The sequence below is a fragment of the Procambarus clarkii genome, chromosome 88 (assembly GCF_040958095.1).
Source record: "Procambarus clarkii isolate CNS0578487 chromosome 88, FALCON_Pclarkii_2.0, whole genome shotgun sequence".
NCBI lineage: Eukaryota > Metazoa > Arthropoda > Malacostraca > Decapoda > Cambaridae > Procambarus > Procambarus clarkii.
In genome coordinates this window covers 1,801,530-1,824,009 of record NC_091237.1, presented here as the reverse complement: position 1 = coordinate 1,824,009, position 22,480 = coordinate 1,801,530, and the positions used below count along the sequence as shown (strand labels likewise).

Sequence of the window (22,480 nt, the reverse complement as noted above, 5' to 3'; positions counted from 1 at the left end):
ATTTGTGGTATATATTATCCTTAACCCATTTGTTTTGTTTTGATTGTGTTGGACATATTTGTTGAATATATTATCCATAAGTATGCTGTTTCTGAGTCAAAGGCTGTTTAATCTTTTGACAGTTACTTGCTTGGTGAGGAGAGGACAGTGTATGTTGTAGAGAACTTAGTGTTATGGCGAGGAAGATGTCGATTAATTATTGTATGCCATGTGTATTATTTAGTTCAGATTCCAAGTTTATATTGTGAAGTGTATTTATAAGGTTGTATATCGTTGTTTTGCTGTGAAGTCTGAAGGTTAATTTGTCTATTTCAAGTGGGGCTTACCCATTTACATGCTTGCTATAAGGAAGGTATGATAGTTTGAAGTACTGTTGCAAACTTAGCTTTCTTATCCCTATAACAAAAAAGAAAAGGTACTAGTAATATTGTACACATAATAGATCGTTACCTGATTTCAGTATCTACCAAATTAAATTCGACACCACCTAACCTAAACTAGTGCAACCTAACGATGTTAAAAGTTTTAAATTAGGAAAAGTACTCTACTAATTAGCAACCTACGATATGCTAGTATTGCCTTGAGAGATCCTCCTCGTATTGACTTAAGACTGATAGTACTTGTATGATGAAGTCCACTACAGGGGACAAGTCCACTAAGGGCTCACCATAGCCCATTAGCTGAATTTTAAACAACAACATCTGTAGGATCATAAATCTAAGGTTTATTTATTATGCTCCCCTATAGTTGATACTGAGCAGTGTAACCCAGTGACAACCATTTGTGCTTCTGATTTTTATTATAAGATGTTTTATGTAGGGACTATGATCTGAACATATTTAGTTAATGTTCGTTATCGGCAGATTCGGTCATCAATGGGATACAATTTCATGGGCGTGCAGGCGCAGTTACCTAAAAAGGTATCTGTTGGATGTCAGCTGAAGGTCGGGATTCGAATCGCCAACAAAGGTTGGGCGGCGCCAATCAATTATCGGTCAGCTATGGTAAGCAGAACTATCAACAGGCTATTTCTATTTAATTCTTTCATTGCAGACCTGTTTCCAACACAAGTACCACTGTGCTCTACCTTCCCTTCATATCTGAACCCAAAACTCTCACTAATACCCTTCATCCTCTTGACATAACGCTCTCCTTTCGACAAACTAACACTTTTCGTAGTAATCTGGTTTACACTGCTCCTCCTGTTTCTAATGCTGCTGGTGTCTACTCTAATTCCTGTTCGTCTTGTCCTCTCCAATACTAAGGGGAAACTGGCTGTACACTTAATGCCAGACTTAAGGAACACAAAAGTAGTGTTAAGTCTGCAGACACCAACAATGATCTCTTCTGTCATGTGAGGGATTATAATCATCCTATTAATTGGTCTTCTAAAAAAAATTCCTGCCTCTACTCTACACAGACACCGTCTTGTCGACTGGGCTCCGATACACAACCTACCCAACCTGAACCTTAGTCCTGGCTTTTTTGCTGTTGATTCTTCCCTTTCACAGTAAGCTCTTCCTATTCCTTTTCCGTTTCCCTTTCTTCCTTTCCCTGTCTCTTCCCTTAAATGTCTCAACAATCTTAACTAACGTGATCTTACTTAATGTCAGAATTAGCATTATAGTTTATAGTTTTATATATATAAAAGTACACTCGAGAGGATGTGCAATGATTTAATATATAATATATTCAAAGATTTAAGGGTACCGAGTGGTGTCTGGGGGCTAGAGTTTGTTATTGTTCTAAAAGCTGATTTGTGTTAAATAATTAAAGAATGTAGATGATTTTGGGTACTAGAACCCCAGGTAGATATGCCATAATTGATATAATGATAGATGAGAGAGTAATACCAGGGCAGGGCGAGGTACATAATATCTGATCTTGGAACGAATGCCATCTGTTTTAGAAACTTTTTTAGCTATATTTTGAATGAGGTGCTGGAAATTCAGCTTGTTATCAATGAGAACACCAAGGAATTTACCATTACTTTGTTACTAATTAGGATATTGTTTATTCTTAGATTATTAATTTGAGTAGAGGACTTATAAAATTACATTTCGTTTGGTAATATCAAATGTTAAGTAAGAGTTTGTTAGCAGTTAGCTAAAGTTAGACTTTATTTAGTTCAGTATTCAACGTGTCCTTCAGAAATAAGAGGGTTAGAACTGGAGAAAATGAAGGTTATGTAATCAGCAAATAAAACTGGCTTGAGATGTTGAGAGTCATTTGGAAGTTCATTAATGTAGATGAGAGAGGAGAGGGTCAAGTACGTTGCCCTGTGGAACACAAATGTTGATGGGTAGGGTGGGAGAATTTAAATCATTCACAGAAACATACTGGAGCCTGTGACTAAGGTACGACTGAAGGTATTGGAGGGAGTTAACTCTGACTCCATAATGATGTAATTTAAGAAGCAGGTTATTGTGTCTAACAGTGTCAAAAGCCTTACATAGGTCAATAAATAACCCATCAAGAAACTCCTTTTTGTCAAGATCTGCATGTATCAAGTAAATCATACTAATTGCTGCAACGTTGGTGTGTTTTTTGGGTTTGAATCCATATTGGCAAGACCTAAGTGTATTGTGTTTAGCTAGATAAGACTAAAGCTGCTTGTAGATTAGCTTCTCAAATATTTTAGACAAGGATGGCAGGATTTATATTGGTCTGTAATTGGTAACATCAGTGAGATCACCACTTTTATGGACTGTGGTTAGTCATGCTTTTTTTTAATATCAGGAAAGGTTTGAAGTTCAAATGATTTGTTGTAAAGCGATGTAATAGCTGGAGCTAAATATCTAGAGGCTTTTTTGTAAATTAGAGTTGGTATCTCAGCAAGGGCACTTTACTGTTTAAAGAGAAAGAAAGTAATTATCAAAAGAAGGCACCAAACCGGGAAGGTTATGTAGCACCATCAAATGTGCGGAATAATCAGAGGGCGCTATATATTACCAAAGATGCCAGTACGATATCAAAAGTATCCGAGTCACCAAGAATTCTATTGAGGGACAGGTGACCGCGAGGGGCGGTCGGAAAGCAAGACACACTCGTCCTGGAAGTCAGGACATTCAAGAAGGACATGCACGACGGTAAGAGGGACAATGCAATTAGGACAATAAGGAGCTGGGCGGAGCGCCATCAAGTGACCATGGGTTAAGCGAGTATGGCAAATACGCAACCTCACCAGAGCTGTTTCCCATCGCCGGTTACGGTGGAAGGAGGACGGCCACGAGGAAACACAACACTTAAGAGTACGTAGTTTGTTACCAGTAACAGACGACCAAGAAGCCTGCCAACGGGTAAGGATGGAGGAATGGATAACCAGGTAAAAGTCGGAATATGAAATACTTTACAAGAGATGGGACAAGAGCGGACAGCTTCCTTGGCGGCGGCATCAGCACGCTCATTTAAAGACATCAATATGGCTGGGAACCCAACAAAACTCAACCGACTTAAATTAATTGTGAACAAGAAACAGCCAATGCTGGATCTCGACAACTACTGGATGAACCGGATTAAAGGACCCGAGAGCCATGAGTGCACTACGAGAGTCTACAACAACTACAAAGGAAGACTGACAACGAGAAAGCAGGAGACGAAGAACAGAGAATAGCATAAAGCTCCGCTGTAAAGATGCTAGTCTCCGGAGGCAAGCGACACATAAGTGCGATTTAGGAAAAACAACAGAGAAGCCAACACCGTCCGCAGACTTAGACCCATCGGTGAAGAGAGAAACGGAGCGGGAGTGAGAAGAAAAATGCTCAAGGAAAAGGCATTTTAGAACCGTAGGAGGGGTAAAAGCTTTAGTGATAAGAGTCAAGGATGTACAAAACCGCGGAAGAGGGACCCTCCACGGGGGCAAAGAAGGAACACCACGAGGAGAAACATTAGAAATACAAACGGAAAGAGAATCCTGTAGGCGAGATAACCGGACAGAAAGAGGGAGGTGGTGAAGAGGAACAGGAACCGCAGGAGGGGTAAAAGTTATAGCACGACAGAGGTAAGAGGAAGGATGTTAGGTCTGCGCAAAATAGCGAAGACAGTAGCGATCGCAGCGGTCCTAGAGAGACAGGAAGCCAGTGTCAACATACAAGCTAAGGACGGGAGTCGAATGAAGGCATCAGAACTGAGGCGCAACCCAGTATGGTGCAAAGCATCAAGATAGCGAAGAGTAGAAGGAGAAGCAGACAAGTAAGCAGGGCAACCATAACCGAGCTTAGACAGGACAAGAAAGGAATGTAAAGCAGGGAGTGTGCGCCTATCCGCCCCCCCAAGAAGTATGGGACAATACCCTAAGGAGGGTAAGGGCCTTAGAGCACTCAACACAGAGGTAAGAGACATGGGGAGACCAAGACAAACTAGTGTCAAGGAATAACCCCAAAAGCTTTGCGGAATCTTTGTACTCAAGGGGATGACCATAAAGTGACAAAGAGGGACAAAGAACAACCCGTTTCCGAGTAAGTCATGGCACAAGTCTTAGTAGTAGAGAACTAAGCCATGATCAGTGGCCCAAGACGACACGGCATCAATCACAGGTTGAAGCCGGCGTTGAAGGAGAGGCGAATCACCACCCTGACAGCAAAGGGTAAGATCATCGACATAGAGAGCGGAGAAGACACCTGAAGGAAGAGAGGAAAGAAGACCGTTGAGGGCAACCAGAAAGAGAGTAGTGCTCAGAACACTACCCTGGGGCACACCTTCGTATTGCTGAAAAGTGGCAGAGAGAGCGGTACCAAGGCGCACCCGAAAGGAACGACGAGATAGGTGTGGGATATCTGGGGCTTGACTCAATTATTTAATTAATGAAATTAATAACGAAGGACCACCCACTCTTAAGAAAAGAGGGAAACTAATAAAAAGTGATCATTAGAAACAAGGAAGAACCAGTGGCTATGGATAAATATTAGAAAGAATAATCACTTAAATAAATAATGGACTGTATGGTTAATTAACTAAAGTCAGAGTCTCAAACACCTACATTGGGGGGGTATTGCTAGAACTTCATATACGTCTAGGAACTAGTGTGGTTCGTGCACCAGTTCATTGTTTAATAAAGAATATTGTGACCAAATTATTATAGAATCAATAGGTAAATACAAATAGAAAATATTAATGATTGTTAGAATTAGAGAGCAATCATCTAAGTAAACACATCCATCTCCAGTTCACATGACAAGCATTCAATATGATAATATGGATATATAGAATAAATTGGAGCAATTAAATGTGTACAAAAAGTCTTAGCTTTAAGACGATTTCTATGACATCGTTCGTGCCTCGTCCTCGTGATCTCAGGATCTCCACATAGAAGCCCTTAGAGGTGAATAACACGAATGTAGTTAACGACTCGTTGACTCCTCACATACGAGCTGTAATTTAAAGGATATTACGTAGCATTGAACTAGGCTACTTAATTCTCAATATTAATGAAATAGAAAATAAAGATTAGTGCGGTACTAACATTGGATTTTTAGTCGTCTTACGATGTAACGACAGACTGCCCACGAAATATGCAATCTCTAATGATGCATCAAGAAAGAAATATATACTTATTGGTGAGTGCAGTGTATGCTGAAGTCTGCCGGTATCGCGTCTCAGTCTCAAACTTCCACAATGTTGCACACGTGGTTGAGAGTTTGGCTTGAATATCGACGCGTTATTATTTGACCGAGCACTGTAGATCACGTAGAAGAATAATTATTCGTTCTAAGCTGAGTATCAGTGTAATTCTTGCTGATAATCCCAACGTCACGTGTCTCAGACTCTGACGCCATGACTTTCCTGTCAAAAAACGTATGCTCTCGTTGCTCACTCCGCAACACGAGCTATACACACACACAATGGCATCTCTCCCTCCTCAACCCGCGTCCCGCATTCACCACAGAAATTATTTATCACGAATAATACCATTTCGCGCAACTGTGGTTGAAATACTTTAATAAAGACTGGGTTGTGATTCTAGGGATTTAAATATTATTGCTTTCTCGTCTTATGGTGGTAAACGAGAAATGGAGAAGATTTTAGTTTTCTCCATGGCATTCACGCGTGATAGAAAGACTTACTTGATAACAATTGTAACTAAAAACTCTCTATTTAGAATTATTTGGGAGTTATGTTATCCATAAATAATTATCACACGGAATATTGATGATTTTAGAGAACCACATTCAATTCTCTAACACACTGGCAATAAATGTGTTTAACTAGATATAAGCTGACGCAATACTGGTGCTTGATTTCGTAAGAATTCCAGCATCCATATGTAGATAGTAATGTTCACAAACTAACCATTATGTTAGTAAGTTTTAGTGACTACTGTAGTTAGTGTCTAATAATACTGATTTATTATAATACAATAGTATTGTATTAGTGTTGGAAATTTCCAACAAGAGGAAGCTGCGGAGAAAGAGAGGGAGATCACGAAAGCCAAAAGAATGCAACTGGGATAGAATATGATATCGCCAAGTGGTGTCGTAAGTCTTTTCCAGGTCAAAAAGGACGGCAACAATGGAGGTCTTTGCAGCAAAAGCAGTATGAATATAGACCAAGCTCACCAAGACATCTGTCGTGCTGCGGCACTTGCAGAAACCAAATTGAGAAGGGGAGAGGAGGTGATGGTGTTCCAGGAACCACATCAGACAAACGGTAACCATACGTTCAAAGAGTTTGCAGACACCACTTGTGAGGGCAATAGGGCGAAAGTTCTTAGGGGATTTTCCCCAGAGACCCTGGTTTGCGAACAGGGAGGACAACGGCATTGAGCCAGTCCTCTGACTACGACTCCCAGATCTGATTATACAAACTCAGTAAATACCGAGACGTGCACGGGGTGAGATGGCGAAGCATCTCATAATGAATACCATCGGAGCCCGCCGCCGTAGAACTGCAGAGGGCCAGAGCAGAACGAAGTTCAGAGAGATAAGGGATCGTTATAGGGGAAACGAAGACGAGTGCAGAAATCTAAAGTTTTAGACTCAAGGACAGGTTTAAGAAGGAAAGATTGGGGAAGATGAAGACCAGAGCTAACAGAAGAAAAGTGGGAACCCAGTTCGGAAGCGACCTGCAACGGGTCCGCCACAAGAGTATCATGGAGGTGAAGGACCGGTGAAACATCGGGTACAAACCTACCCACTATCTTGAGGATATGCTTCCAGATCTGTGGCAGAGAAGTTTCGGACATAATGGTGGAGACATAAGATGCCCAACATTCATGTTTAGCAGTACGGATGGCCCTACGGTCCACCGCACTCGCCTTCCGAAAGAAAAGAAAAGAATCGGCCGGCTGCCGACGGCGGTGCCTCTTCCAGGCTGCACGCTTACAGCGGACAGCCCGAGCACAGTCTGCCTTCCACCAGGGAACGCACTTCCGTGGACCCTGAGAGGAAGAGCGAGGAATAGAGCGGAGGGCAGCGTTGAAGACAGTGTCATGAAAAAAGGAGGAGAGAGCGAAGGAGAGGTCAGAGAGAGTAGCGCTGTGGGTAAAGAGGTCCCACAAATTGCCATCTAGGGAAGGAGAGGGGAGGGCAAAAAGAGAAAAAGGTAACAAGGATGGAGAAATGGTCACTGCCATGGAGGTCATCAAGAACCTGACATGAAATCCAAGTAAAGAGAAGAAGAGCAAAGAGAAAGATCAAGACAGGAGAGGGTGCGAGTTCGAGAGTCCAAATGCGTGGGCTCATCGGAATTCATAAGAGACAGGGAAGAAGAAAATAAATGGCTCAAGAAGGCAACCCCGGGTGTTCGTCAGAACATCACCCCAAAGGGAATGACGACAATTTAAATCACCCAGCAGGAGCACAGGCTCTGGCAAGGAGCCCAGTAAGTGTTTCAGATCAGGAAGAGAAAGCAGGACACTCGGGGAGAGATAAATGGAACAAACAGTGTATCATTTCCCCACAAAGATACGAGCAGCAGAACAATGGAGAGGCGAAGGAAAAAGTAAGGGGACAAAGGGAACATCAGAGCGAATCAAGAGAGCAGAAGAGTTAGGAGCCCCAGCAATAGCTGGGGGAAAGGGGGGAGGGGAGAAAGGAAGCATCGGCTCTTGGAAACAGACAAAGGGGCGAAAACCGCGAAATCAGAAGTTGGAGTTCGAGGAAATTGGCGTAATAACCTCGAACGTTCCATTGAAAAATAGATATCGACGAGAAGGGAAAGAACAACAGAGAACAAGGAAGAAACAGGCGAAAGAGCAACACAGCACGTTAAAGAAGATCAGGGTCAGCAAAGTCAGGGTTAGGGGGCATGGGCAAACTGAGCAAAGACGGAGGGAAGGAAGCGGGATAACAGACCAGAGGTGGGCGGGCAGGGTCCGGAGGAGGAGGAGGAAGAGACAACGGAGAGGAGCAGTCAAGGACAGTAGCAGGAGGAGGGGGGAGGGGGGGGGGGGGGGGAGTAGAAAGAGTGGAGTGCACCTCAACAAGGGCAGCAACCGAGAGGGAAGCAGGGGCCAAAGAAACCTCCATAGCAGGAACGGGGCACAACCACCGAAACGGGAGGGGAAGGAGCAACAGTGTCAGTAGTAGGGGCCGAGGAAGAGAGCGAAGCCTTCTTACCCGCCGGGGAGGAGGAAAGAGAGGAGCCAGGCTTACGCTTCTGACTTAAAGAGACCGGTGTCCCAGCAACTACGAACCGGGCAACGGATTCCAGCGTCTCGACAGGAGAAGCTGAACAAGAGCACACACACACGATGGTCGTTGGGAGAGCGATGGACATCAGCCCGCACCGACAGGGAGAGTCAATAGATGGAGGAGAAGGATGGGAAGGAGGATCGGAGGGAGAAAAGAAGACACAGGAGACATGACAGACCAGGTAGAAAGAAGGGGAACCCCAGACAGAGGACCAGGAGGGGGACCCTTCGGGACAGAACTCGAAGGAACAGAGGAGGGGGCAGTGGGCGCATCAGGGTCCAAGGCCTGGAACCGATTGAGAGTCTGAGGAAGGTGGGAAGGACGAGGAGAGGAAGAGTTCAACACGCGAGCATAAGAGACGTTAGCCTAGGGCGGGAGCCGGCGAACCTGGCGCCTCGCCTCAGGAAAAGATGAACGCCCCCGGTGCTTCAAGTTGAGGACGGCTGCCTCAAGCTTGTAATGGACACACGCACGGGAGAAGGTAGGATGGGCCTCACCGCAGTTAAGGCAGCGAACCTGGTGAGAAGTGCACTCCGACTTAGAGTGACCTTCGCCACCACACAAAGGACAGACAGACAGTCCCAGAGCACCTGAGGGCATCATGCCCAAACCTCCAGCACTTGTTACAGAGCCGAGGAGAAGGAATGTACTCCTGGACAGAGCACCTAGCACCAGCAAGAATGACAGAGGGTGGAAGGGTCCTACAATCAAAGGTGATCTTCACAACCCGAAGGGGTTGACGGCGACGACCACGAGGGGGACGAGTAAACGTATCAACCCGGAGGACAGAATGGCCCTGGGCATCATGGATATGCCAAATATCATCGTGGCAGTCTTGTAGATTCCGAACACCGGTCACAACATGGGGTGAGAGGAGAATAGTGCCAACACTGGCATTCAACTGAGCGTTCTTTGAGACCTGAACAGGGGTCTCGCCAAGGCAGGATAAGGCAGCCAAGCGGGAAGCTGCATCCTGAGAAGGAGCAGCAACAACACGTGTACCGAGACGAGTGGGGTTGAAGGTAACAGACGCATCCACGGAATCAACAAGATGTTGATGGAGGGAGAAATAGTCATGAGGTGCAGAATCAAGAGGGAGGAGATCAAAGTATTTGGCTCACGAAGCGGGACCAAACAAGGCTTGATAGGCATCAGAATGGGAAGGAATCTAGTGAGGCTGTGTCGAGGACGGCGTTGAGAACCCCGAGAGAGAGAGTTAAAAGGCGCAGTAGTTAAAACTAGAGACGGAGCCATGCCAGGGTAGGTGGTAGTCACTACTGGGGGCTCGACCCAACCACAGAGGAGAGAGGGGAGCCGAGGGGAAGGAGTCAGAGAGGCCAAAGGAGGAGCAAGGTCGGGGCCCAATGCAGCGAAGGCTACAGAGCCCGGTCTTCCAACACAGATCGACTCGGGGGCTTGGTCGCTCACCCCACGAGCCTGAGAAGGTAAAGGAGGAACAGAACACAACATAAGTACGAACCATAAACATTCATTGACGAATGTGCCCCCACACCCACCATGGAGCCACAATTAGAGGCAGGACACCCAACAATCATGCTATCGCCGATCATGCCGGGGCCTCCTAGGGGTGTGTCGTGAGTATACGCCCCACAAGCGCCACCTTAAGAACTGTCAGTCTGTCGAGATTGGGTTCAGTGACGAAAGGGGGATTGACAAAAGGTTCCCCTCGCTCTCTACGTTGGGTACCACAGTTCTACGGGTGCTAGAGTATGCCTCCTCAAGCACCCTTGCGTCAAAATAGAAGTCCAAAGGAATAATCAAAACACTCAAAAGGTCAGCAGATAGGAGAAGAGGGGGAGAAAAACGAAACAGAAGGAAAAGGAAAAGTTGTTCACCAAAATTTGAGAGGACAGCAGCAGGAGCACAAAGGTACAAAAGGACAGGACTGTCCCAAGGAGCATCACACTCCGGCAGCCGTCCACCAAGCCCACCTCACAGCATCAATGAGCTGAACGGGGAGGGGGTGTTTAAAGAGAAAAGATTATATCAACGTCAGTGGAATTAGTAGGAGTTAGGTAAAGTGACTCTGGATAGTTTCCCCTTAGGTAGTCTTTAACATTAGATATGTATGCTGGTTAGTTGGCTTAGTTGATTAGCAATATACCTATTAATTCTAGTTAATACCTTAACACTAAATAAAGACATTTTATAAGTAATAGATTTATAAATATTAGATCAAATGAAAGCTATTGTTGGTGGTGTATGGCACGATGTTGCCGGCTGCTCGCCTACACTGTTGGTGGTGTGGCATGATGGTGCCGGCTGCTGACTTACACTGGTACGAATCCTTTGTAACCGGGTTCTTTAAAAACCGATCCTATTCAAGTTCAGAGGACCCTAATCTTGGCGGAAATGTAGTGTAATGTTTAAAAAGGTAATTTTAAAAGAAAGACACTTAAAATATCCCATTATTAATTCCCACCACCATAAGAATCCATAAATATAATATATACAACGCTATGAGAGATCAAAAGGATTGGCGTTGCTAGCCCTTACGCTAGCCTGCTTCCCGATTGACAATCACAAACTGCTTCTGCCAAGGTCTTCTTTGCGTACTCGCTGGTGCGCCCAAGCAACAAAGCCTGCAACACTCGAACATCCCTACTGGCTAGTACCTTCCAGAACCGAAGTCCACAGCGCTCTTCTAGCCCCACTGGCGAGCACCTCCAGGAGTAAAGTCCACAGCGCTCGACCAGCCCACTTAGCTAGTCCATACAGGAGTAAAGTCCACAGCGCTCGACCAGCCCACTTAGCTAGTCCATCCAGGAGTAAAGTCCACAGCGCTCGACCAGCCCACTTAGCTAGGCCATCCAGGACGACCTCTGTCGTCCACTGTCCTGACTTAACTGCCTTCCCTAGCCTGCCTCTGGTCTCTCGTCACCTTTCAGCCTGGCAGACTGAAATATGGGAAGCTATTATTACTGGGAGGGTCGACTTGTATAGTTCGGCACCCGGATCGTAGATGGCGCCGAAATCTGTCACATACATTGTTAGTGGTGTGGCATGATGGTGCTGCCTGCTCACCTTCAACCTGTCCTCTTAAAAAGAACGTTGCTTTTGGCCGTTTGCCCGTATGGCCGAATATAGACATAATTTGAAAATGAAAAAATGAAAATAAATTTAGGATTTTTTTTTTCAACAAGAGTAAGTTAAGGGTCCTCTGATAGGATAGGTGAGTAGGAAATTCTCATAAAGTTTTAAAACGTTATGAAAAACGTTAATGGAAAGTTTTCTTTTCAAAGCTTGCCGAGTAACCCGGACGACTGAAACAGAAAACGGAACAGTACGTCACTTTTGTGAGATTTAATTTCAAAGTACGTCCAAATTTGGCCATAGCGCGCATACGAGCGAAAAGTGACGTTATTTTTAAGAGGACGGGTTGCACCAACACTGTTGATGGTGTGTGGCATGATGGTGCCGGCTGCTGGCCTACACTGTTGGTTGTGTGAGGCATGATGGTGCCGGCTGCTGGCCTACACTGTTGGTAGTGTGGCATGATGGTGCTGGCTGCTGGCCTACACTGTTGGTAGTGTGGCATGATGGTGCTGGCTGCTGGCCTACACTGTTGGTAGTGTGGCATAATGGTGCTGGCTGCTGGCCTACACTGTTGGTAGTGTGGCATAATGGTGCTGGCTGCTGGCCTACACTGTTGGTAGTGTGGCATGATGGTGCTGGCTGCTGGCCTACACTGTTGGTTGTGTGTGGCATGATGGTGCTGGCTGCTCACCTACACTGTTGGTGGTGTGTGGCATGATGGTGGTGGCTGCTTGTTACGTACTCCTAGCAGAATACGTATATAAATTTAAAATAAATATTATTTTATTTTATCATTGCATGTATATGTACACACATTGTGTTTTGGGTAAATTGTCGTATGGTTTGGCAGCGTTAGTGGAGACCAGAGCGGGGTTGCGTTGTACACGTCTATTTCCTGATTGATACGGGAAAGCTGGACCTGTTCAGTTGAGAGTTCCAGATGTCACTTTATTTTAGTTAGAAATTGTTTTATATACTGTAATTAAACAGGTGTCATTATACTTATATATTTTGTAAGCAACTATTATATGTAACTTGCAGTCTTATGTGTTTTGAGAACAAGTGGTTGTTCAATTAGTTTATAATATTAAAAAGTCCTTAGTTTCCATCCCTCATCCTGGGATGAGGCAGACGGGAGGTGAGAATGTGGGTGGCGACAGAGCGAGAGTTCAGTAGCTGATACGGGACTAGGAGAGTAACATGTTGGAGATAAGTCTGTTATATTTTTGTTGTGCCATAGTTACTATTATATATTACGTGCCATGACAATACTTGCATATATTCTATAAGTTAACTTTACCATCTGTGTTTTTATATTATACTGTTTTGAATATACATGTATATAAATTATTGATCTATTCTTCAGTCCTAAACGAAGATTGTTAATTATGTGCTCATTACTTATTAAGGGGTTGTACTGGTGATTCGCTATTGAGAACAGCAGTTGTGTCGTATCCCTAGACTTATTAAAGTTTGGCTGCTGTAGGGTCACGAGCCGTAACGAACGATAGGTAACAAAGAGTTATGGGGGCCTGTGCCGGGAAATATTGTCCCACTTTAACTTAACTATGCTAATCTAACCTTGCCTTCCTAGGTACCAGTGTCAAGTGTCTCTGTGTGTTTCTTAAGAACTATTCCATGTGCCAAGCAAGCCTTCCTGTGTGTCAAGTAACAACGTTTCACGATTTTGAGGTAAGTCATCCTATATATTTTGTTTGTGCAGTGAGGCCAAGCGAATTTTCAGTGTGGTGACAATATTACAGTGAAGTGTAGTGCAGTGCCATTGTTTTAATTATTGTTGTGAATTAAGTGCCAAGTGTTAGTAACGATGGAGGAGAAAGTTGCAGCGTTGGTGGCTCACCCAGACTTTGAAGGGATTCAGAACCTTAAAAAGACTGAGTTAATACAAATGGCAAATCATTTGGATTTGACCGCCAGCAATAGAATGGTTAAAGCCCAAATATTGAAAGTCATTGTGACGCATTTTGTTGAGAATGGGGATTTAGAGGAAGAAATTCTAGAAGAGTTAAGAGAGGAGTCGAGTGATCAGATGACGTTAAAGCGTCTTGAGTTAGAAGCGCAAATAGCCAATGCTAAGCTTGAAGCTCAAAGGGAACAGAAAATATTAGAGGCGGAAGCTCGTCAAAGAGAGATTGAAGCTCAACAGCAACAGCAAATATTAGAGGCTGAAGCTCAGCAAAGGGAGCTGGAGACTAGGCGTTTAGAAATTGCGGCACAAAACCAGAGAGGTTTAATTGAGTTGCAACTTGAAGCCACAAAGAAGCAACAATTAGAGATTCAACAACAAATGGCTGACACTAACTTCAGGCTTGAATCACAGCGTATGGCAGCTGGGCATGGAAATACTAGTAATGTTTCAACAAATAGTGATAATAATCCCATCAGGATGAATAAGTATATAGAGTTGCCCAAGTTCAATGAGGAAGATCCTGAGGTTTTCTTTGCACATTTTTATAAAATTGCCATCAGTATGAACTGGCCAAGGGATCAGTGGGTAGCCATTATGCAGTCTCAATTTAAGGGGCGTAGTCAGGAGGTTTTCACATCCCTACCTGACGCTCATAGCTTTGATTATGAATTTGTAAAGAAAAGCATCCTAAATGCTTATCAATTAAATCCAGAGGCACACAGGCAAAAGTTCAGAAATCTAAGGAGGACAAGTGATCAGACAATAGCAGATTTTACTCGTCAGAAGACGAAATTTTGCAACAGATGGTTAAAGTCACTTTCAGTCACTGATTTTGATGCTCTAAAGAATCTTCTTATAATGGAAGAAGTATTGTCATGTCTCCCAGACCAGTTGTCTACTTTTATGGCAGAACAAAAGAATGTAACAGACATTTATGAGCTGTCAAAGCTCGCGGATGAGCATGAGTTGTTGACTAAGGCCCCGTTTACGGCCACTTCACCTAAGTCTAGTCGTAGAGTAAATTATAATGCTCACCGAACTCCTTATCAGAATCCATCCAGTCCTAGTACTCCAGTTACTCCCATGAGCTCTTCTCTTACAAAACCTAACCCTGCTACTTCATTGTCAGGAATGTCAAATAATAATGTTATTTCTAAACCTACAGTTGGTTCCACAGGTGTGTCCACTGTAAGGTCCTGTTCCCATTGTAAGAGAAAAGGCCATGGAATTCATTCATGTTTTATATTGCACCCTGAGTTACGACCGACTGGTCTCATTTATTGCAGAGGTGTGCAAAATAAACTTACTAATAAACATGTAACTGTAAACCCCAATTGGGTGAAACAGTATTCACCATATATGTCTTCAGGTGAAGTCTTGTGTATTAATGGGAAGTGGAAGCCAGTGGTTATTCTTCGTGATACAGGTGCTTCCCAAACCATAATTTCATCCAGTATTCTTTCTGATGTTGAAAAGAGAGAGACAGGAAAGTTTGTTGTTCTTCAGAGTGTTGCAGGATGTAAAACTGTACCTCTAATAGATATTAATTTCAGATCCACCATTACACCACGTTTATGCACTGTGGGTGTTAGTACACAGTTGCCCATCCCAAGTGTGGATGTTATATTGGGTAATGATGTGGCCATAAATCATGTTGTGGGTGAGATTGATCCCCGTTTGTGTAAACAGCCAGTTGCAGACCATGTTTATTCTGCCTGTGCTGAAGTTAGTTCTATGAATGAACCTGTTGTAGAAGATGGTTTTGTCCCTTCTACCTGTGCTGATGTCAGTACTAATATAAATCCAGTTGTCAGTTCTGATGTTGTTACTCAAGCATTTGTGCCAGTAACCAGTACCCCTTCAGTGGAGAAGTGGGATGTGGTTGTTCCAGATTCCTGTGTGGCCGATTTAGTTGTTGAGAGTAAGCCTGATACTATGACTCTGCTTTATTCCAATAAATTGGGAAAGGATGTCCATGTACCATTGTCTTGCCCGCTCACTACGAACGTTGTGCCAGGAGTTGAGAGAAACTTAAAAGCCACGACTCTGTATTCCAGCCAAGTGAATGGTTTAGGACAAGATGTCGGGTTGGCAGAAGTATTCCCGCTCACTCCAAGTTTAGAATCAGTTGTCGAGAGTAAGTCCGTTGTGGAGGCCCCGCCTCACCCTAGTCAAGGTGATATAATAGGGGAGGAGGTCAAACTACCTGTTACTTGCCCGCTCGTTTCAGATTCCCTTCATTTAAGTGCTTTGAGTAGAACTGACCCTAAGATTTCAGAGAGAAGCAAGGAGACAGTCTGTACTGTAGATCCAGTTTTGGAGAGTGTGGGAAAGCAGCCAGAGGATCAGCTTCTGTTGAGTAGATGGAGACCCATTGAGCCTCCCTCTTCAGTTGTCTGTGAGGATGTGACCCAGCTTGGTAGTGATATTATTGATTGTGAGCAGACAGTACTCCAAGCAGCTCCAGAAGTCATGGGAGGAAATTTTGGTAAAATCATTAAGAGTGGTAAAGTAGCATTTGGATCTAAGTGGCGGAGTTGTGATTCTTATTCTATGTGGAGTAAGTATTTCTCATTGTGTACATTGAGTCAGAGTGTGTGTAGGATGTTGAAATCTACTTTTATTCTGCAGCCATTTTCTTGTGAAGTAATGGACTGTGGGACATCTTTGTCAAGCCTTGTGGTTGAGCAGAGAGAGTTTACTCAAGTAGGTTGTGCACCCAGCAGTTCTGAGGAAGTGGTGAGTTATGCTAGAGCAGTGTCTCTATATTCAGATCCAGGTAATTTTGATGCACGAGTGATAAAAGTGTATGTTCCACTCAAGTGTGGTGTTGACTTTCAGAGTCATATTGTGGGTGAAGGATTAAATCATACTGGGGAGCAGATGTTTGAGGCTCCAGGTGTGAAATTCAAGTTGGAGGATAAGGTTATCCTACCTAGAGTTAATCATTGTGAAGGGTTTCAGATTGTCCTTGGGCGTTTCCCAGGTAATCTGCTGTTCATCTTCAAGATGTTAAGACCCTTAAACCTCTTGGTTGATTGGTTGTCATCAGACATAAATCACTTGGGAAGTGATGGTGAAGGTTGTAAAGTTTTCGGCATGTTTTATTTAGTCTCTTTGAAGACTAGACGGTTGATGAACGTGTGTGTTGTGTTCAAGTTCACCATCAGAGGGTGTGAACTTGTCTTGAGAGTTATGATTGAGATATGGTGCCTAGGCATATGCCTGTTTTCTTTCACTGATCGTTATGACAGAGTTATGAGGCAATTGATTTCTGTGTTCCTTATGGATCATCTGAGTCAGTTCGATCAGGTAGTCTTTGCACTTGTCTTGGGTTGTATTTCTTGGTTGGAAGGTCAAAGGTTTGATAAGTCGGTGTCTTGTGTTTCGGAAGGTTCTATGAATGGGAAAGTTTTATGCATAATTGTGAGGTTTAATGCTACTTTCTCTAATTTTAGTATCCATTGGGCGAGAGTATGTGTTCCACAGAGGATCAAGAGTGATGAGCAGATGTCTGTGTCAGAGCATACCCAGGAGAAGTCCCAACTCAACTCAACATACAGCCTGCTTCAATTAAGCAGTTCAGCTCCAGAAAAAGGGAGTAATGGAAAATCGAGGCTGTCTTGGGAAAATTCACCATGTGGAAAAGGAATCACATGGAAAAATGAAACTGATCTTGAAGAAATAGTAGAAACATATGAAAAACTAAATTGCCATGATAACTGTGTGAAAGCAGCTACCTTTATTGACAATTCTATTCATGCTACTAATGATACTGTTGTAGATAGGAGTGTGAAATATGATCTAAAACAAAGTGAAATAAATGAGATAGTACCTTGGAGAGATAAATTTGCATACTCCAGTGACACATATGTAGAACATAGTCATAAGACTGAAATTTCTGAGTTTCCTGTAAGATTATATTTGGAGTGTTTTCATTTTTGTCCAGAAATGTGTTCTAAGTACTTTTACATGTTTGGTGTAATTAATACCATAAATCTCAAGTGTCATACATTTTACTTTGAAAAAATGCCATTGATCTTCAATCCATTGCATTTTTTTTCTTGGAGGTGGAAGTGTTACGTACTCCTAGCAGAATACGTATATAAATTTAAAATAAATATTATTTTATTTTATCATTGCATGTATATGTACACACATTGTGTTTTGGGTAAATTGTCGTATGGTTTGGCAGTGTTAGTGGAGACAGGAGCGGGGTTGCGTTGTACACGTCTATTTCCTGATTGATACGGGAAAGCTGGACCTGTTCAGTTGAGAGTTCCAGATGTCACTTTATTTTAGTTAGAAATTGTTTTATATACTGTAATTAAACAGGTGTCATTATACTTATATATTTTGTAAGCAACTATTATATGTAACTTGCAGTCTTATGTGTTTTGAGAACAAGTGGTTGTTCAATTAGTTTATAATATTAAAAAGTCCTTAGTTTCCATCCCTCATCCTGGGATGAGGCAGACGGGAGGTGAGAATGTGGGTGGCGACAGAGCGAGAGTTCAGTAGCTGATACGGGACTAGGAGAGTAACATGTTGGAGATAAGTCTGTTATATTTTTGTTGTGCCATAGTTACTATTATATATTACGTGCCATGACAATACTTGCATATATTCTATAAGTTAACTTTACCATCTGTGTTTTTATATTATACTGTTTTGAATATACATGTATATAAATTATTGATCTATTCTTCAGTCCTAAACGAAGATTGTTAATTATGTGCTCATTACTTATTAAGGGGTTGTACTGGTGATTCGCTATTGAGAACAGCAGTTGTGTCGTATCCCTAGACTTATTAAAGTTTGGCTGCTGTAGGGTCACGAGCCGTAACGAACGATAGGTAACACTGCTCACCTACACTGTTGGTGGTGTGTGGCATGATGGTGCTGGCTGCTCACCTACACTGTTGGTGGTGTGTGGCATGATGGTGCTGGCTGCTCACCTACACTGTTGGTGGTGTGTGGCATGATGGTGCTGGCTGCTGGCCTACACTGTTCGTGGTGTGGCATGATGGTGCCGGCTGCTGGCCTACACTGTTGGTGGTATATGGTGCTATGATCTTGTACTCAGTCCATGGCTTCTTCCCTTCTCCCCTCCACTTTTTCCTCCTCTCTCCCTTTGCCTTGGTCAACATCCTTTCCCTTGTTCCCCTCCTCTCTCTCATTTGTCACAGTCTGACCCTCGATGGTCATATCCTAGAGGCCCAGAGTCCCTCTCATCTCTGGTCCTCACTGTTCCCACCATCACCACTCATTCTCCCTCTCTAACCCCCCCCCCCTCCGTCCCCCTCTTCCTCCTGCCTCCACTAACCTTTAGGACCAGTACAATTCAGTGTCATAAACTTGTTTTCTCAAGTTACCAGGAGTGGCCAACCGACCTTCCCACGAAGTTAGTTGTTACTGCTTATTTCCAGTACATAACTTTCAGGATTAGCCTACCCAGGGTGTGGTGCTAGTCAGAGTTTTGGCTGGCCTAAGAGTAAGTCTTTGTTTTTATTGGTCCGTGCCTTGAGAGGGGGAGTCCCCCAGGGTAATGCCAGACGTCTCATTGGCTGGGCTCTCAGGCCTAGAGCAAGAATTTAAATCCATTGGCTATAGGCCTAGAGAGGTGGGGCTTATTGGGCCTAAGGAACTAGAAGGGAGGGGGAGTTTGTTTTCCACTGGTAGAGTTTAAGAAAATAATAAAGTTAATGTGTCTTGGGGCTTCAACTGGGGTACAGGTCAGATGACCTGAGGACAGCCAATCAACATGTGGTCCGGTTGCAGGGATACGGTAATGTGGTTGTCTGAGTTTTGTACATCTAAGTAAACTGCACTCCGTGTTCCATTTGCCTCTTAGGAATGTTTTTATTAGAGTAGGATATATTTTCAATGTTGATTTAAATATCTGATATCAATTAACGTGTTTAAATAATAATTAAAGCGTATTAAGATTAATTTGTGTTCAGTTATCTGTACCCTCTGATTGATGCTGGGTTTTTCATTCTTATTTGTTGTTTCATTTGCTGTGCTAGAAATTCCCGTGTTCTCCATTTATGGATATTTGAGTTGTCCTTAAATTCTCAATCAGTAAAGTAATGATTACATTTTTTCTACTCCCAATCATCTTACCCAGGTCCCTTACCCTTTGAGTTTCATGATTACTGATCTCTTTCCTTCCTGGGGGATCAATGACAGACGCATTCAGATTATGGACAGTGAGGTGGTGGTATTGATTAATGAGATTTTATTCATTAATTTTAAAATAAAAAACTCTCTACTTGTTGCTTCCACCTCATTTAATATTCCAGTCCCAATAATTAGCTGTACTTCATTGGGGTCACATTAATCTGCAAGCAGTGTTAAGCTGGGGTATTGAGTGAGGAAAGGCTGTAAAGTAGGACGGGTTATTACAGTGGCATGATTGTGCCTGCTGCTAACCTACATTGTTGGTGGTGTGTGGCATGATGGTGCTGGCTGCTGGCCTACACTGTTGGTGGTGTGTAGCATGATGGTGCCGGCTGCTGGCCTATACTGTTGGTGGTGTGGCATGATGGTGCTGGCTGCTTACCTACACTGTAGGTGGTGTGGCATGATTGTGCTGGCTGCTGACCTACACTGTAGGTGGTGTGGCATGATGGTGCCGGCTGCTGACCTACACTGTAGGTGGTGTGGCATGATGGTGCTGGCTGCTGGTCGACACTGTTGGTGGTGTGGCATGATGGTGCCGGCTGCTGGCCTATACTGTTGGTGGTGTGGCATGATGGTGCTGGCTGCTTACCTACACTGTAGGTGGTGTGGCATGATTGTGCTGGCTGCTGACCTACACTGTAGGTGGTGTGGCATGATGGTGCCGGCTGCTGACCTACACTGTAGGTGGTGTGGCATGATGGTGCTGGCTGCTGGTCGACACTGTTGGTGGTGTGGCATGATGGTGCCGGCTGCTGACCTACACTGTTGGTGGTGTGGCAAGATGTTGCTGGCTGTTCACCTACACTGTTGGTGGTGTGGCATGATGGTGCCGGCTGCTGGCCTACACTGTTGGTGGTGTGGCATGATGGTGCTGGCTGTTCACCTACACTGTTGGTGGTGTGGCATGATGGTGCTGGCTGCTGGTCTACACTGTTGGTGGTGTGGAATGATGGTGCTGGCTGCTGGTCTACACTGTTGGTGGTGTGGAATGATGGTGCTGGCTGCTCACCTACACTGTTGGTGGTGTGGCATGATGGTGCTGGCTGCTCACCTACACTGTTGGTGGTGTTGCATGATGGTGCTGGCTGCTCACCTACACTGTTGGTGGTGTGGCATGATGGTGCTGGCTGCTCACCTACACTATTGGTGGTGTGGCATGATGGTGCCGGCTGCTCACCTACACTGTTGGTGGTGTGGCATGATGGTGCTGGCTGCTCACCTACACTGTTGGTGGTGTGTGGCATGATGGTGCTGGCTGCTCACCTACACTGTTGGTGGTGTGGCATGATGGTGCTGGCTGCTCACCTACACTGTTGGTGGTGTGGCATGATGGTGCTGGCTGCTCACCTACACTGTTGGTGGTGTGGCATGATGGTGCTGGCTGCTGGCCTACACTGTTGGTGGTGTGTGGCATGATGGTGCTGGCTGCTCACCTACACTGTTGGTGGTGTGGCATGATGGTGCTGGCTGCTCACCTACACTGTTGGTGGTGTGGCATGATGGTGCTGGCTGCTGGCCTACTTGGCGACAACACGAGGCGTCCAATGCTAGGAGTTTACTCTTGGTAAACTCCATTTAAACTATCGATAACATTATACTCCTAGATTTTTATCACCTGTCTGCTGTAACCTATGCCCATGCTGTGTCACAGAGCCCTGTTCTCTCCTGTGGCCCTGCTGTGTCACAGAGCCCTGTTCTCTCCTGTGGCCTTGCTGTGTCACAGAGCCCTGTTCTCTCCTGTGGCCCTGCTGTGTCACAGAGCCCTGTTCTCTCCTGTGGCCTTGCTGTGTCACAGAACCCTGTTCTCGCCTCTGGCCCTGCTGTGTCACATAGCCCTATTCTCTCCTGTGGCCTTGCTGTGTCACATAGCCCTGTTCTCTCCTGTGGCCTTGCTGTGTCACAGAGCCCTGTTTTTTCTTGTGGCCCTGCTGTGTCACAGAGCCCTGTTCTCTCCTCTGGCCTTGCTGTGTCACAGAGCCCTGTTCTCTCCTCTGGCCTTGCTGTGTCACAGAGCCCTGTTCTCTCCTCTGGCCTTGCTGTGTCACAGAGCCCTGTTCTCTCCTCTGGCCTGGCTGTGTCACAGAGCCCTGTTCTCTCCTCTGGCCTGGCTGTGTCACAGAGCCCTGTTCTCTCCTCTGGCCTTGCTGTGTCACAGAACCCTGTTCTCTCCTCTGGCCTTGCTGTGTCACAGAGCCCTGTTCTCTCCTCTGGCCTTGCTGTGTCACAGAGCCCTGTTCTCTCCTCTGGCCTTGCTGCGGCACAGAGCCCTGTTCTCTCCTCTGGCCTGGCTGTGTCACAGAGCCCTGTTCTCTCCTCTGGCCTGGCTGTGTCACAGAGCCCTGTTCTCTCCTCTGGCCTGGCTGTGTCACAGAGCCCTGTTCTCTCCTCTGGCCTGGCTGTGTCACAGAGCCCTGTTCTCTCCTCTGGCCTTGCTGTGTCACAGAGCCCTGTTCTCTCCTCTGGCCCTGCTGTGTCACAGAGCCCTGTTCTCTCCTCTGGCCCTGCTGTGTCACAGAGCCCTGTTCTCTCCTCTGGCCCTGCTGTGTCACAGAGCCCTGTTCTCTCCTCTGGCCCTGCTGTGTCACAGAGCCCTGTTCTCTTCTGTGGCCCTGCTGTGTCACAGAGCCCTGTTCTCTCCTCTGGCCCTGCTGTGTCACAGAGCCCTGTTCTCTCCTCT

General features: G+C 44.8%; 1 protein-coding gene across 1 annotated transcript in view; it reads left to right on the top strand.

Moving 5' to 3' along the window:
- Nucleotides 1–763: 763 nt before the first annotated feature.
- LOC138358970 (uncharacterized) overlaps nt 764–22,480 on the top strand; it is an 83,660-nt gene continuing 61,943 nt past the window's right edge. Inside the window, exon 1 of the mRNA XM_069317463.1 lies at nt 764–1,004. Coding sequence (XP_069173564.1) covers nt 876–1,004 — 129 coding nt within the window. The 5' untranslated portion in view covers nt 764–875. The remainder of the gene's footprint in view (nt 1,005–22,480) is intronic.